The sequence below is a fragment of the Hylobates moloch genome, unplaced genomic scaffold, assembly GCF_009828535.3.
Source record: "Hylobates moloch isolate HMO894 unplaced genomic scaffold, HMol_V3 SCAFFOLD_16, whole genome shotgun sequence".
In the NCBI taxonomy this organism is placed as follows: domain Eukaryota; kingdom Metazoa; phylum Chordata; class Mammalia; order Primates; family Hylobatidae; genus Hylobates; species Hylobates moloch.
The window spans coordinates 68,354,314-68,371,303 of NW_026652291.1; the positions used below are offsets into that span (position 1 = coordinate 68,354,314).

The 16,990-nt window shown below is 38.5% G+C and overlaps 1 protein-coding gene across 1 annotated transcript; it reads right to left on the minus strand.

Annotated features, from left to right (window-relative positions):
• Window positions 1-2,577: 2,577 nt before the first annotated feature.
• On the minus strand, window positions 2,578-12,886 carry DTD2 (D-aminoacyl-tRNA deacylase 2). The gene is made up of 3 exons (XM_032179646.2): window positions 12,730-12,886; window positions 8,741-8,810; window positions 2,578-4,016 (listed from the first exon to the last, which is right to left on the minus strand). The coding sequence occupies exons 1-3, from the start codon at window positions 12,838-12,840 to the stop codon at window positions 3,691-3,693; spliced, it is 507 nt and encodes a 168-aa protein (XP_032035537.1). The 5' UTR covers window positions 12,841-12,886; the 3' UTR covers window positions 2,578-3,690.
• Window positions 12,887-16,990: the final 4,104 nt, after the last annotated feature.

The following is a 16,990-nucleotide window of genomic DNA, read 5'->3' on the forward strand; positions in this document are numbered from 1 at the left end:
TAACTTTGGAGATGGTCTGCAGAAAAGGAATAGGGATAGGAGAAACAGGAGGTAGGAAGAATAGTTATGAAACTATCAAAATAACTGTTAAAGTCATCACCAAGCGATGGCTTGAAAACGAAAATGTTACTTTTCTAGTAGTTCTTCCCTTTAAGAAACTAGTCTTATTTCAATAAATTAATAGGCAAGACACTTCTAAGGACATTGGAATTTCATTTTTTTTTTTTGCTATAACAAATTAGGTCCTCTGCAATGTTAATCACAGATAGTAAAAATCTGACATGACATTGTTCTATTATAACATCAATGTGAGTTCTTTTCTAAAACAAGTGGCATGAAGGATTTTATAGTATTGATATTGATATCTGATAAATTTAGTTCTTTCATTATGGAGTCAAGAAATCATCATTAGTACAGATACTATTCATAAATGGTATACCTTCTTTTATGACTTGAACTCATGAAAGAATGGGAAAAGTATGTTTGATTTTACTTTACATGAAGGTACTCAAGCTATTACAACCATATCCATTGTGTCTTATACACAAGGGAAAATGTAGTATTTTCTATAATTGAATCCAGAGGTTTCTAAATTGGCAGATAAAATAGTACCTGTATTTAGATATTCTATTTGAAATATTCTATAATCTTAGGAAAACAGAGGCAGAAAGCACCTAAATTAGGTGCAACCCTGTCTGCTCCTAATTTAGTAAATAAACCAATTTATTGGCTATTCTTTCTCAAGTGATCCACAATGAGAGATGCTAGGTCTTTATCAAGATCAATTTCAAATTTTTTTTTTTTTTTTTTGAGACAGAGTCTCGCTCTCTTGCCCAGGCTGGAGTACAGTGGCGCGATCTCGGCTCACTGCAACCTCTGCCTCCTGGGTTCAAGTGATTCTCCTGCCTCAGCCTCCCAGGTAGCTGGGACTACAGGCGCCCGCCACCACACCGGGCTAATTTTTTGTATTTTTAGTAGAGACGGGGTTTCACCGTGTTAGCCAGGATGGTCTCGATCTCCTGACCTCGTGATCTGCCCGCCTCGGCCTCCCAAAATGCTGGGATTGCAGGCGTGAGCCACCGCGCCCAACCCCATTTTAATTTTTAACAACTGTCACTACAAGAAAGTCAAGAAAATAGAAAATTAGTCCTCCCTCTTGGGTGACCTTGGGAAAATTCCTTAAGCATTGTCTTACTTTCCACAGCGCTATCCTCATCATACATATACTGTGAAGATAAAATATCTATTGAAGATTCTTTGAGCACCTTGGGCCAGAAGAGCTACAGAAAGCCAAGGTATAGTTATTTTCATATCCACGACTTCATTTGCCATTTCCCTTGTTGTAGCCTCTCTGGAAATTAAGCAAAGATGCCTATCACCTTCTGCTTAATAACCCTTCATGTACTTGAAATTGTTATTCTCCCCAGGTACCTCAAGCACATTTTTTAAAGAGGATTGCCTGAACTCTAAAACAGCAATCAAGGGCCATGAGTCAGCATTTCACCTAGACATAAAATCAAAATGGTTTAAAATAGGTAACATTATCTTTTTGAAAGAGGTACATACCTCTCTGGAGAAACTTTGAGACAACTGGAGTTTGCAAGTTTATGAATAGTTTATCACATTTCAGTAAGTGTATCATGAATCAATAAAGCAAAAGTTAAGGACAATGAGCTCATTACCAAGCCAGTTATTGATTCTCTGTTTCCAAAATAGAATAGTACAGGAAGGGTACAGAGAAAAATAGGATTTTTCATGATAAAAATTTTAAGCATCTTAGGAACACAGACCTAAAGAAACTATAAGACACAATGGAAATTTCAGCAGCTACTTAGGATGTTTATTTATTTACCTTTTTTTGTCAATTAGAATTAGTTATTTGGTTTTTACTCTTAAAAAAAAAAAGCCTTTTCAACTCAAGTCAGGGGAGTTTGCCAAAACTGAATATTACCTCTGACTTAATTATTCTTTCAATTTCTTGTGTATCTTCCTCTCTTGCCTTTGAAAAGTTTACCTTACTAGCTGTCTATCTTATATCACCATTCTAGCTCAGACTGCCCTAACAAAATACCATAGGACTGGGTGGTTTAAACAACAGAAATTTATTTCCTCACAGTTCTGGTGATTAAAAGTTCAAGCTCAAGCGTGTCTGTTTCTGGAGACTACTTTCTTTCTGGCTTATAGACAGCCACCTTCCCGCTGTGTCCTCAGGCCGGGATGTTCCAGGATGGGATGGTTGGAGGAGCCCCATCTCCAGCTATCATCACATTAATAAGGCCTTCAACATATAAATTGAAGGATGGGAACAAACATCTAGTCCAAAACATTCACTGACAGAAAAACTGACACTGGCTCCATATCATCAAGCAGATAATATGGAAATGAACAAGTCAATTTGTTTTCAAACTATTCTTATGGGAAGCTTCCCTTTTTCTCCCTTTTATAGCAATCTAATCGAATGGAAAAGGAACTTCTTAATTTATGAACTAACACTAATTTCATGAACCAGTTCTTTAAAAAGCAAAGACAAAAAGTGAGACACATGGTTTTGGTAAAAAATGAGAAATAGACCATTAATCCATTTATATAGTATGTTTAATAAAAACAACTTTTAAACTCTTATACTTTGTTCTTATATCAAGTAAAGATTCTTAAAGTAATGTAAAACATTTGGATGTCCCTGGAAAGTAATATAACACACAATAACACTTCTGTATTACATATATAGAAGAGACTGGGTCCTGCTATTCTGCCCAGGCTGGTCTCAAACTCCTGGGCTCAAGTGATCCTCCCACCTTGGCCTCCCAAAGTGCTGGGATTATAGGCATGAGCCACCACACTTGGCCCTATATTACATTTTCATGCATATTATTAAAATAAATGGTGACTTACATATGGAAATATAGAAAACTGAAATAGTAAACAAAATTAACGAAGTTATAATTGGGTTGTGCTGAAGTTTACCTAATTTTAATACAAATAGTTATTTTTATTACATGCTACACAAATTTGATGGTATAAAAAATGTGTTTTTCTTGTTTGCATGAATTTCTTCATTGCAAAATACTTAAAATGTACATAATTTTTAAAAAACAATTAGGAGGCCAGGCATGGTGGCTCATGCCTGTAGTCCCAGCACTTTGGGAGGCCAAGGTGGACGGATCATGAGGTCAGGAGATTGAGACCATCCTGGCCAACATGGTGAAACCCCGTCTCTACTAAAAATACAAAAAAATTAGCTGGGCATGGTGGCGTGCGCCTGTATCCCAGCTACTTGGGAGGCTGAGGCAGGAGAATCGCTTGAACCCAGGAGGTGGAGGTTGCAGTGAGCTGAGATTGCAGCACTGCACTCCAGCCTGGTGACAGAGCGAGACTCCGTCTCAAAAAAAAACAAAAACAAAAAATCAATTAAGAACATTTCCTTAATGACTATAAAGTGAATAGACAGCATATTTCAAATTTTCAAGTAGAAGGGTAGAGGAATGTAGGACAAAAGGTGACTGAGATCCAGAGTTTAGGTGACTTGGCAAAGTCATCCAATTAGCAGGTGCAGAGTTATATATGAAACCCAAGATTCTCTTGTCTAGAAATACTGAAGATTAGTATATTCAAGATGAAGGGGAAGAAAATCTAATTATACTTTAGATCATTTCATACCAGAAAACAGCTATAGAAACTAGTTTTTCATTTTCAAAACTCAATTAAGTGTGTGAATGGTCCGTTGGTGTCCAGCTTTAACACCTGCCTGTTCCCGTAAGTGCCATGTTCCACTACAACCCCAGCTTCAGCACACTTGCTATTAGCAGCTACTTCTTTTTCACATAGAGTCACAAATTGAGAGTAAAGTTCAAGCCCTTCTTCTTTTCCAGAGTTAGAGTGATATTGCATGTTTCTTCCTTTTAGTCTTCCTCCAAGGGTAGCTTGAGGGATAATAAGAATGTTGCCAGGTAGATCCAATATAGAGACATGCTTGCCATTTTCCGTCTCACTTAATTTCACATTTAACAGTGTATTAACTGGGTGAGGAAGAAAGGCAAAACATTTTAAAGCGAAAAACAAACATGAAGAAAACCATCAAGTTTTTAGTCAGCAAATCTCATGTTTAAAATTCAGTTTGTCAGCTCATGCCTCTAACCCAAAGTCTCTATTTAGATTTAAAATACTGCTTCACTAAGCTAAATAATCTAAGCATGAAAAATAAGGCAATTTTCATGCAGAAAATGGTATGATATTTTAAATTTGAATCGGCAGTTAAGATAACCTAACAGTAAGTTCATCCAGAAAGGTCTAAAGAATTAACTGTACACTGGAACCTCAAATATTGTTCCCCTGGGGGAATACATGAGAAGATTTTACCTTCCTGTTCTTTTCATTTAGTAAGTAAATCCCACGGAAAAATATGAGGATAATTCCTCCTCACACCAAATTCTGCTTGCTTGCTTGCTTTATTTATTTATGTATTTATTTGGAGACGGAGTCTCATTCTGTTGCCCAGGCTGGAGTGCAATGGCGTGATCTCAGCTCACTGTAACCTCTGCCTCCTGGGTTCAAGCGATTCTCCTGCCTCAGCCTCCTAAGTAGCTGGGACTACAGGCACGTGCCACCACGCCTGGCTAATTTTTTTGTATTTTTAATAGAGACGGGGTTTCACCGTGCTAGCCAGGGTGGTCTCGATCTCCTGACCTCGTGATGCGCCCGCCTCAGCCTCCCAAAGTGTTGGGATTACAGGCGTGAGCCCGCGCCCAGCTAAATTCTTCTTTATAATGGAATATTAAATAAAAATTTTAGTGCAGTTATTATTTTAAACTTAGTTGCCAACAGTTTTAAGTGGAAACAAAGGTTCCTGTTTCAATCCCAATATAAACCAGCTAATTTTGTTGTTTAATAACCTTAAAGGCAATATCAACATGAGCTAATCATTTTATAAATATAACTCATGAGAGAAGGGTAAAGGTGAAAGCAAGAATCATCAGAAATTCATTGTTACAACTGAAAAAGTAAATAAAAAGATATAAAGCTACAGCATTATCTTCATATACATATAAGAAAACATGATATTTTTTTATAGCATTTGTGAGATTTCCTATAGCTAATAAGAAGTGTTGAAACCACCATAAATATCCATATATAGCTAAAAGCCTAAACTTAGAAAGCCTTTGTACTTCAACATTAACCATTTTTGAAACAATAAGCAAAAGAAGTGTCTAATATAAATAGACCTAGGGTCTCCCTACCTCTATAAAGGTATACATGACTTCTGTTTGCAAAGAATAGTCCTGAGAGGGCAAATGGTAGAAGGAACTATGTAAACTTCAAGACACCTGCCCTCAAATTAGGCTTTAAAAGGCATGCTTTCTATTGGGGTAGTTAACAGTTTTAATTATTAGAGGGTCTGTAGTAAATATTCATACGGTTACCCCTCTCTACAAATCATGGAATTAATCTGGTAAAAACCTGCCAAGGTGAACACTCAAATGAATTCCTAAGCTAGGCATTAAGCATCATAAATTTTCACTCAACTAACATTTATTTTTAAATACCTCTAGTTTTCTCTATTACAAATAGGACTTTGCTGTTTAGCCAGCAGTCTTTATTGACTGCTTGTAAGGAAACTTTCCAGGGCACTTAATTCCACTCGAAATCACTATCTAGCTATCTAGGCCTCAGGCTAGTGACAGAGTAAATAGGCAATTTTGGAATAACAGGCCTGAGAGGTAATGCTACAATTTATTATGTTTCCACATACCTCCCTCTACTGGCTATAACTGAGATTTCAGTTAATGCTGTTGGTATACAAATATCAGTATGTAGATAAATACAATGTAGAACCAGTAAGTAGAATTAAAATGAGACAATGAATTAATGGCATGTTGGAAACTCAAATATCCTAAAACAGGTTATCAATCAAGTATCTCTAATGATGTATATGGGATGTTAAGCATTGACAGGTTTCTGGCCCTCTGTCCAATTATACTGAAGGTGAATTGAGGAAGATTCTACACATCTCTATGTCAACCATGCTATTTCAGATTTTGTGGATATAACTGGTTATTATATTCTCAAGGGATATATGCTTTGATTGGAAATATCTGACTCTATGTAATAAATGGACTTACTTAATAATAGATGGACTTACTTTGCTTACAACTCAAACGAGTAGAATGTGATTCTTAGAGTCATATATTTCTTTACTGAAAATCATGATATAAAAAATCATGTGTTAGATAGTGTTAGACTACCCACTACAAGAGTTAGGGTGGACCTCCTCGGTGTTTTAAATTCAGTACAATCTTACGCATGTATTTAAAGTGAACTCACAAAGACAGATATGGAAGTGCACAGGATTTAATCACTATAAAACAACATGCTGTTTGGATATGGTAGGTATATTTCATCCTATTATGATGAAGAACCATTTGAGAATCCATAAGACAACTTTACGAAGTCAATCTTAAGTCAGAATGACAAAAACTTTCTTCCTGTTTTTGAAGATTTCTACATTTTTTATGGACCAAAAAAGATTTAATCCAAGGCAAAAATATTACTTAGAAAAGTGGACAGAATGTGTAACACTCCAGCATTAGGATCTGACAAATTATTCTCTGCAATAGGAGTCCTCATTACATGATGTTCTTTTTTTTTTTTTTTTTGAAACGGTGTCTTGCTCTGTTGCCCAGGCTGGAGTGCAGTGGTGCGATGTCGGCTCACTGCAACCTCTGCCTCCTGGGCTCATGCCATTCTTCTGCCTCAGCCTCCCGAGTAGCTGGGACTACAGGTGCCCACCACCACACCCGGCTAATTTTTTTGTATTTTTAGTAGAGACGGGGTTTCACCATGTTAGCCAGGATGGTCGTGATCCGCCCGCCTAGGCCTCCCCAAGTGCTGGGATTACAGGTGTGAGCCACCGCGCCTGGCCTCTCTTTTTTTTTTTTTTCTTTCTTCTTCAGACCCAGAACATTATGTTCTTAACCCTTCAGAGGCTCCTTATTATCTTCTGGATTCAAATTTCAAACTATTGCAGTTACTGGCTTTTCATTCTCACCTAGCATAGTCTCTTAAGTCTGGTTTTCATCTTTTGACAAAGTTGTCAGACATGTTTGATATGTCAGTATAAAATTCCTTCTAGGAGTTTTAGCTTTTTGTCTAAGCTCTTTCTCATTGGCCTATTTGCCCTTGAAGCTCTTGTAGGTTAACTTCTGTAAGCTTCAACTGCCCATTTGTATAATTAATATTTCTTATTAATCCGACTAATGGATGCTGTCCTTTACTAATGAGGAGAATACAACCTGTTCCCAACCTTAAGGATAGCTTCTTTTCTTTCAAGTTTGTATGTATGTTTGTTTGTGGATATAATCCTTATATCCAAATACTGTCCTGAGAGGGTATATGATTTGATTTGGCATATCTGAACCTATGTAATTATCACATGAAATGCTATAGCCATGTGAGATAGTGTATATATACATATCACTATACAGTGCTATAGCCTGTCCAGGAAACCAGAAAGCTGCAGGTAGATAAATTACTATTCAGAGATCCCTGAACATTGACTCTGTTTTCCATGTCCTTGGAGGAGGTGTGGCTGTGATGACACTGAATTGGGCTCAAGACCCAGGAGAACCTTATATCTATTCTTATTTCCACAAAGAAGTGCATATATGGCTAATGCAAATTCTTCCATAATAATGATATAAACTTGAGTTGTCCAGGTTTGATGAGACCCACATCTTGTATATACAGTGTCATCTACTGCCTCTGTTAGGGGCTTTAGAGGATAAAGGAAACTATATTAAGAAATGCAGCATCTGTTTCTCCCCGTGTGACCACCCTACTTCCAGGAAGTTTCTGTATCCTTGGCTGAAGTGCATTTTGTGTATGTGTATGTGTGTACACTCTTCTACATCAATCTGTAAGTCATCTGAAATGCTGCAGATGTTTTAAAAAAATTACACCATACTTGCTTACTTTAAATTTTGAAACAGGGAAATAGCCAAGGCCAATAACACTAGATAGAATTAAGTAATTAATAACTTATCAGCACAATTTAAGATTATGCTTCTTAGGATGGGCAGGGATTGGTTAATGGATACAAAATTACAGCTAGATAGGAGGAATGAGTTCTGGTGTTTTAGAGCACTGTAGGATGAATATGGCTAACTATAATTTATTGTATACTGTCAAAAGTCTAGAAGAAAGGATTTTAAATGTTCACAACACAAATAACAAATTTTTGAGATAATGCATATCTGGTTTGATTGTTATACATTGTATACAGTATTAAAATATCACTTTGTATCCCATGAATATGTAAAATTATTATTTATTATTTTAAAAATAAAAGTGGAGGAAAAAGATTGTGCTTCTTGTCCCTTCTGGTTCATTTGTTTATTACTGTTCTTTCTCACTCTCTTTTTTTTTTTTGAGACAGGGTCTCGCTCTGTTGCCCAGGCTGGAGTGCAGTGGCACCATCTTGGCTCACTGCAGCCTCGACCTCCTGGCCTCAAGTAATCTTCCAGCCTCAGCCTCCTAAGTAGCTAGGACCATAGGCACAGGTCACCATGCCCAGCTACTTTTGTTTATTTTTTGTAGAGAAGAGGTCTTACTATGTTGCCCAGGCTGGCTTCTAACTCCTGGGTTCAAGTAATCCACCTGCCTTGGCCTCCCAACGTGTTGGGATTACAGGTGTGAGCACCACACTTGGCCTCTCACTCTTAAAAAAGAAACAAAGTCAAACACATACCCATTTTGGGAAGAAGTTCTTTATCAGCTCCCTTGAAAAAGCACACGTAGATCACCAGTCCTCTTTGGACCTATGAGAAATCACCACAGTAAACTCAGATTACAACAATATCTGTAAAGATACAGGGCTAAATGGGTACAGTTTCACAACTATTAATATTATAGACATAGAGGTTAAAAGCACAGAAAATGAACTTTACAAAAGATTTCTCATGTGAGAAAACAAAATATTTTTCAAGTTTCAATCATCTATTTCTTTCAAAAATTAAGTTTAAAATATAGCCAAGAGCAGTGAAGACAAGTTATACCTTCAAATATTTATTTCTAATCAAAATCATTAAGACGCTCAACCAGCCTTTTCCCAAGTAAAGGTGACAGACTTAGAAACATTTCGTTTGCTGGGCCCCATTTATTCAATGCCAAGTGAATTCACATTATACCAGATACAGCTGATGGATAAACAACCTGTGAATGATATCTTTTGACATCATCTCTCTTTATTTCCCCTAATCCATTTACGTACAGATAATGAAAATAAGGGTCTGATTCTATTTCTATAAACTCCAGGAAACTGTCCAGTTACTTGTTGTTGTTGTTAATGCTTTATATAAACATGATTAGGACTTGAAAATTGCATTTGTGATAGTAAGTTCTACATTAAAAGGTTGGTTGTTATCAGGAATATAGGCTTATTTATTTTACATAATGACTTGGATATATCTTAGATCTTGTAGGACAGAGACTATACAGAAAAGAGACATTTGAATAGTGACTTTGATTCTGCTTGAGTGAATCATTAGATTTTTTTGATTCTGTAAATTAATCTTGACTCCAGGAGCTATTAGGAAGATTAAATGAGTTAATATTTGTCAAGTACTTAAACACAGTGCTTGGTTCATAGTTAGTGCTATGTTAGTGTTTATTAAATGAGTATGTAAAAATAAATTTAAGGGCAGAGGCACAATTTATTTCACATTTTAACTTCCAAAGCACTTTACAGGCTGTTTTGTACATGATAGGGATTCAATTTATCTGTTGATTGCATTAACATTCAACTATATGTTCCAGGCTCTATGTGTTATCCAAAGAATTTTCTAGATAAATGTAAATGCAGCTCTGCACTCACACGTGATTTACCTGGAAAAGAAGTGAGTTTTAAAAAGTGCAATCATGCTACTGAAACAATAGGCAAGGGCTTCCAATGCATACCCATAAGAAGCTGGCAAGTTATTATAGGTATTTGCACTACTGTCACAGGCCTCTCCACTAGTATTGTTTTCATCATGAATCGAAATCTTAAGCATATTTATATTTGGACACATGCAATGTCAGAATTAAATACCTAATCATTTGCAGAACGATACCTGTTCTTTCCACTAAGATTATCTCCTCCTTAAGGTCTTTGCCTTTCATTTATTCCATAATAGATCTTAAGTTGTGACTTCTCTTCAAGTGAAAAATCACTTTCCTTACAACTTCTTTGGTATAAAACATTTCAAATATATAGAAAAATACAGATAATTCTCACTGTAGCTTTAAAAAGTTCACTTACCAGGAACAAAAACATTAGTCTGTGACAGCAAAGTTCTAAATGAATGAAACTAAGAACAAGCAAAGAAAGTAACCTTCAAATCTTGACAATTAAAATGCTGTTTCTAAAAAAACAAGAACTTTTAATAATAGAACAGGGTAGAGAATATGTAAGAAGAAAGAATTTACATTTTCTCACCATCTAAATTACTTGTCAGCTCTTTAAACTAATTTAGTTATGTGTGTAGGAGTGAAAGGGAAAGCCTTTAAAATAGTTTTAAAGTTTATAAACACAAACTGATAGTTTGGATGCCAGCAATAAAATACATGTGATTTTGCATAAGGAGATGTAGCCTGAACAACATAAAAAAGATAAATAAGCATGGAAGGAAACTCAATGACTGATAGTTTGCAATTTATAGTGCCTGGAGGCAACTATAAAAATGGATAATTCAGCCGGGCCCGGTGGCTCAAGCCTGCAATACCAGCACTTTGGGAGGCCGAGGCGGGCGGATCACAAGGTCAGGAGATCGAGACCATCCTGGCTAGCATGGTGAAACTCCGTCTCTACTAAAACTACAAAAAATTAGCCGGGTGTGGTGGCGGGCGCCTGTGGTCCCAGCTGCTTGGGAGGCTGAGGCAGGAGAATGGCGTGAACCAGGGAGGCAGAGGTTGCAGCAAGCCGAGATTGCGCCACTGCACTCCAGCCTGGACGAGAGAGCGAGACACCGTCTCAAAAAAAAAAAAAAAAAAAAGCATAATTATTTTATTATTATTTTTTAGATGAGGTCTCACTCTGTGGCTCAGGCTGGGTGCAATCTTGGCTCACTGCAAACTCCGCCTCCCGGGTTCAGGAGATTCTCCTGCCTCAGCCTCCCGAGTAGCTGGGATTACAGGTGCACACCACCAAGCCCAGCTAATTTTTGTATTTTTAGTAGAGACGGGATTTCACCATGTTGGCCCGGCTGGTCTCAAACTCCTGACCTCAAGTGATCCGCCGGCCTCGGCCTCCCAAAGTGCTGGGATTACCGCGCCTGGCCAGTTAATTATTTAGATAGGATGGCAAAATAAAATAATACAATTTCAAATAAGGAAATCAAGACCTCACAAAAAATCATAACAAGAATAAGAAATAAGAAAAGTGAATTTCTGGGAAAGGAGAGAGATAAGAATACAGGAATTTCTATGCTTATATTTCCAAATTAGCATAGGGCAACAGATTCTGATTTTAGAATAATCACCCACACATCATATAGTTCACGGGTACTATTTACAATAATAAGTAGGCGGGGCGCGGTGGCTCAGGCCTGTAATCCCAGCACTTTGGGAGGCTGAGGCAGGTGGATCACCTGAGGTCAGGAGTTCTAGACAAGCCTGGCCAAAATGGCGAAACCCCGTCTCTGCTAAAAATACAAAAGTTAGCCGGGCATGGTAGCTTGCGCCTGTTGTCCCAGCTACTTGGGAAGCTGAGGAAGGAAAATTGCTTGAACTCGGGAGGCGGAGGTTGCAGTGAGCCGAGGTCGTGCCACTGCACTCCAGCCTGGGCGACAGATCGAGAATTCATCTCAAAATAAATAAATAAATAAATAAAATATAAAAAATAAAATAAATATAAAATAATAACTAAAATTGTTTTAAGTAATGCTAGATCTGGGACCGAATTCAGCAGAAAAGATGAGCGAATGAGATTTTGCTACACTGAAGTTTCTGAGTATTTACAAAAGTCTTAATTATGAACTAATTTTTTTCTTACATTTCAACGTACTCCAAAAATACGTCAGAGGCCTTAAAGAAAATTTTATTTGTTTTTGTATGCAGTGGGGGCAGGCTGTCTTAAAAAGGAAAGTATGTACGAAAGTAGAAGGAACTCATAGTGACATAAATGTTTTAAATTCTTTGGAGAAATGTGTTTGATAACAATGCAACATTGTTATAAAAGTAGTGGTCTTTGTTTCTCAGTTGGAAATAGGTCAAAATTTTTAAAAGGCTTCTTGAAATAGAATTGTTTCTTAGGAAATCTCATTTCTATGCTAAGACCAAGTCAACATAAGGGGGAATTCGACGCGATCTGAGGCTAAGTCAAAGCAGATCATGAACTCTTGCAGCAAACCTGACCTACAAGCTTGCCCCTGACCAGCATAGGCCACGAGCTGCAAGGGGTCTGAGACAGTAAGGCCTGAAGTCCACCGAACTCAGTTTCAAATCCCCGTGGTCCCCCCAAGAAGGGAGACGCGCTCTTCCTCTCGGGGGCTACAACTGGCGCTGGGGAACGGTGATGCAGGACCGAAAAGACAAGGGCAGCCAGGCAGGCCACCGCGGCCAGCTTCAAGCTGACCCGGTATCCCCGCGGCCGGACCGCCGGTCTGAGAGAGAGACACAGAGCGGACGAGTCACCGAGACAACGCGGAAAAAACCGCCCCGCACGCCGAAGGATAACGAGAGCTGCCGGGCTGACGTTACCTCCACCCACTGGGCCGCGGCGTCCCCATCGGCTGGGCGAATTTGCAGCCGGGCGTGCAGGCACTGCTGCAGGAGCGCCCGGGCCTGAGGAACCCGGCTACTCTCAGCCATGGCTTAAGCCAGCGCCGCGGCCGGACGCCATGTGTCGCTGGCCCCTCCCTCGACGCGCAGGCGGGGCCGACGAGGCGAGGCACGACGAAGAGCCTGCCCCGATCGCCCAGTGGCCCCGCCCTCCAAAGGGCGGGGCCTCGGACCGACTCTCGAAGGGCCCGGATGTGAGGTCTTGGAGGCCAGCGTAGCGCTAAGCTCCGCAGCACCTGCCCAACTCTGTAGAAGGCGCTCAGTGTATACTTTTATTAAACGATTGAAAAGACTCGTTAGATCTCTTTCCTACAAACCTTTTAAGAAACATTCTTCACTTCAGAAAGCTTAGGTTCCAATTGTTGAAAAATTTTAAATCTGCTTGATTTAAATTCGTGTTATGCCCATATGAAAGTAAGTAAACAAATAATCGAATCATAAAGCAAGCGGAGATGGAACTAAAAGCTATATATACATCCTTCAAATTTTTCCTTATTCCAATCAATAAAACAATGCTGTTTCCTCTATCGGGAATGCCATAAATCATTCTGATTCCACAGTTGTGAAAAGGTATTGGTATGCTATATGAATACACATTCTTTAGAAGATATCCTTATTAAAAATGTTCTTATCCAAGAAAGTATGATTGTTAATAACTTAGCCCGCTACTAATACAAAAATAAGACAGCTTATTCTGATGCATATGATGTAAATTCTGTGGTGCATTTTCTGGAAGTACATATTAGAATGTAAATAAAACTAAACAAGGGCTTGATTTTCTTTCCCATGTAACGTATTCCTTAAACATGCATCAGATTAGCATTTATTTTTCTATGGGCTTGGATGGTTTAGATGAGGAATAATAGTGTTGCCCTGATTGCATTACTCAGGTCATTGATTTGGGCTCAGTTGACACAATGTGCCTATACATTCGGATCTGTTGTTTAAAAAGATGACATCACTGACAGTGTTGCTATCCATACAAAGTAGTGTGACTGAAGAAAATAATCCATGCATAATCAACAGTCCTTTGTACACAAAATCGAAGCTGCTTGTTTGCTGGTTATCTTGCAGCCAGGTTTACACTTTTAGTAAAAACAGAAAGCAAAATCTCACATTATCTCTGATTGTTGCATTGCAGGGATTCCAACAGTTGTTGACATTTGTCTGCAAAGCACAGACAAGTTGAATTGCTTCATGTCTGCATCTTTATGTCATTGTAACTACTGAGTCTCTTTTCTCTCCGTCTCTCAGATTCAGATTTTACAGGCCTGAAAGAAACTTTGACGTACAGACAGTTAGCTATGTCCCAGAATAAGAGAAGACTTTGGTGTTCATTTGTATGTGGTTGCAGGAAATAGGGAGGTCTATAGAAAATAGGGTATATGATTCACAGAGCTCTTTCTGCAGAGAGGTTGTCTTTAACAAATTGGGAAACCCTTCATGTGAGTAGAATAGATGGAGTATGGATGGTAATGGTTAGCTTCTCAAAAATCACTAATTACTTTAAACCTTCCTATTGACTGAGGATCTCGTGGACATTGCTGTAGGTAGTGTAATAGGCTGTGGCTCACTTATTTTTTACTTCTATTTGCAGAAGGCTATAGACAGTAGCCACCAAAGACAGCATTTCCTTTCTGTTTTTTATTTTTTGAACACTTAGTTTCATTCTGCAAATAATTTAAGAAGGAAGGACATGCATGCAATAAAATAGTAAAATGTGAATTAAATCATTAGGAATAAAGAAACTAGAATTATGTCAGTAAGCCACAATGGGGAAAATTGAAAACAGGTAAGGCAGTGGTTCTCAACTGGAGTGCTGAGATGATATAGTATGCAGCAAAGTTTTCACAAATGTATAACTTCAATTTTTGTTATAAAACAATTATGTTCATTGTATGTAGTATTGAGGGTAGTTTGTACAATTTGTTTCAAGTTGGAACTAAAGGCAAAGCATAGCATTAAGTTGGCTTTACAAGAAGATGGTGGTTCACTGGAATGTGAGAGAGCTTTGTCTTGTGATTGTATGAGAAATCATTGAGCAGAGATAATTCTCAAATACCTACAATACTGAAAGTGTACCATATGGATAGAGGATTAATTGTGGATGGGTTCTAGGTCCTCTGAGATGGCATAATAACTAATTTAGTGTTATTTTAACTTCTTTAATTCATTTAAGTTGGCTGCCCTAAATTCTGGCATTCAGAGTATTTCACAAACATGAAAAGTTTGAGAACCATTTCTAAAAGATTTCTCAGAGTTGATGCTAAGCTTCCTGATTGTAAATAGGAGAGGATAGGGAAGGGCAGTATAATCTATTTCGTAGTTCTAGGGATAAGCAGAGCTTTTCCTCAGATTTAGCTCTAAGCTGAGCCTCTTACCTGAGACTTTATATAGGATTGTTAATAAATATGTTAATAAATACAAGTGCAGGCCTGGTGCGGTGGCTGACACCTGTAATCCCAGCACTTTGGGAGGCCAAGGAGGGTGGATCACGAGGTCAGGAGATCGAGACCATCCTACCTAACACGGTGAAACCGTTTTTAGTCTCTACTAAATAATACAAAAAATTAGGCGGGTGTGGTGGCAGGCGCCTGTAGTCCCTGCTACTTGGGAGGCTGAGGCAGGAGAATGGCGTGAACTCAGGAGGAAGAGCTTGCAGTGAGCCCAGATTGTGCCACTGCACTCCAGCCTGGGCAACAGAGTGAGACTTCATCCAAAAAAAAAAAAAAACAAGTGCAACTGGAAGAGGTAGGTATTTTATCTTAGGGAAGACAGGATCTAGCCTTCTAGTTTAAAGCCCAGAGATTTTTTTTTTTCGTTGCTTAGGGAGATAACCAGGTTCTGAGAAATTGGTTAAGATTAACTAAAATGCACATTAGATAGGGGTAGAACCAGAATACTAATTCAGTCATTTATAACAAGAAATATTGCCATGACATGGAGTGGAAATTCTCACATAGGGCATGCTCAGCATGTTTCCCCCTGTGGTTAAGCATAGGAAGCTAGATCATATTCAGAAGTCTCTTTATTAATTAACTATGAGAAATACCCAAAATCAGTATGACCAACATATTATTTTTATGTAGAGAGAGTAACACAGAAATCAGGATGTTGCTTGGTAAATGAGAACTCGAACAAAGAGGGTCAGAAAATTTTTTTGTGGAAGACACCTAACTATGACCCCAAGTACTAAGCACAGGAGATAGTGAGAAATATGCTAAACTACGTCCCTACAGCAAATGTAGTATCAGATTTTCTAGGGCAATTTCTTTAATTTTTCCTTGATAAAATCAGAATCCCTTGATGTAACCCCAAAATAAAAGCAAGCCTTCAGATGTAATATGGTCTAAATATACTAATGTGACGGTCCTACTCTACCAGAGATCAATGCATGAACTTTGTGTATTTCACTTAATCCTAATCAATTTTCTCAACTGGGCTTTTGAGAAGTGTTGAACAATGGGATCGTTCAAGGTTTAGTCCATGGCAAGGGCTTGTGGAGTAGGGTATTTTATATCATTGACCAAGACACTGTGATTTAGAGATCAAAAGAGCAAATGGGGAGGTTACACTGTATATTGAAAAGGGAAAGGCCAAATTAGGACATGCATTTGGATGAATAGCTATGCTGGTTATATACAAAGGTGGATTTAAGGATTTCCGAAAAAGTAGTTTTGTCTACTATAACATATAAATGAAAAATTAGGTTCCTAAAGTTCTATCCAGTGGCAGATATAATTTTGGCCTGGAAAAAGTGTCTAAGCTGTTTTCTTGACAGAAAACAGATGGCACACTTTCAAAAGGTGAAGAGAAGCTGAGCATGGTGGTGGCTCATGCCTGTAATCCCAGCACTTTGGGAGGCTGAGGCTGGAGAATCACTTCAGCCGAAGAGTTTGATACCAGCCTGGGCAAGATGGTGGGACCCCCATCTTTACTGAAAAAAGAAAGAAGGTCAGGCATGGTGGCTCACACCTGTAATCCAAGCACTTTGGGAGGCCGAGGCGGGTAGATCACTTGAGCTCAGGAGTTCGAGACCAGCCTGGCCAACATGGTGAAACCCCATCTCTACTAAAATACAAAAAGTAGCCAGGCGTGGTGGCTTGTGCCTGTAATTCCAGCTGCTGGGGAAGCTGAGGTGGGAGAATCACCTGAACCCAGGAGGCGAGAGTTGCAGTGA

Bases quoted from the DNA above. Each gene is read 5' to 3' on its own strand.
- DTD2 (XM_032179646.2), bottom strand. From the start codon at position 12,840: ATGGCTGAGAGTAGCCGGGTTCCTCAGGCCCGGGCGCTCCTGCAGCAG. The intron at 8,811-12,729 runs GTAACGTCAGCC...GATTTCTCATAG, and splicing joins CCGCGGCCCAGTGGGTGGAG to GTCCAAAGAGGACTGGTGAT. The intron at 4,017-8,740 runs GTATGTGTTTGA...TTCCTCACCCAG, and splicing joins AGAACTTCTTCCCAAAATGG to TTAATACACTGTTAAATGTG.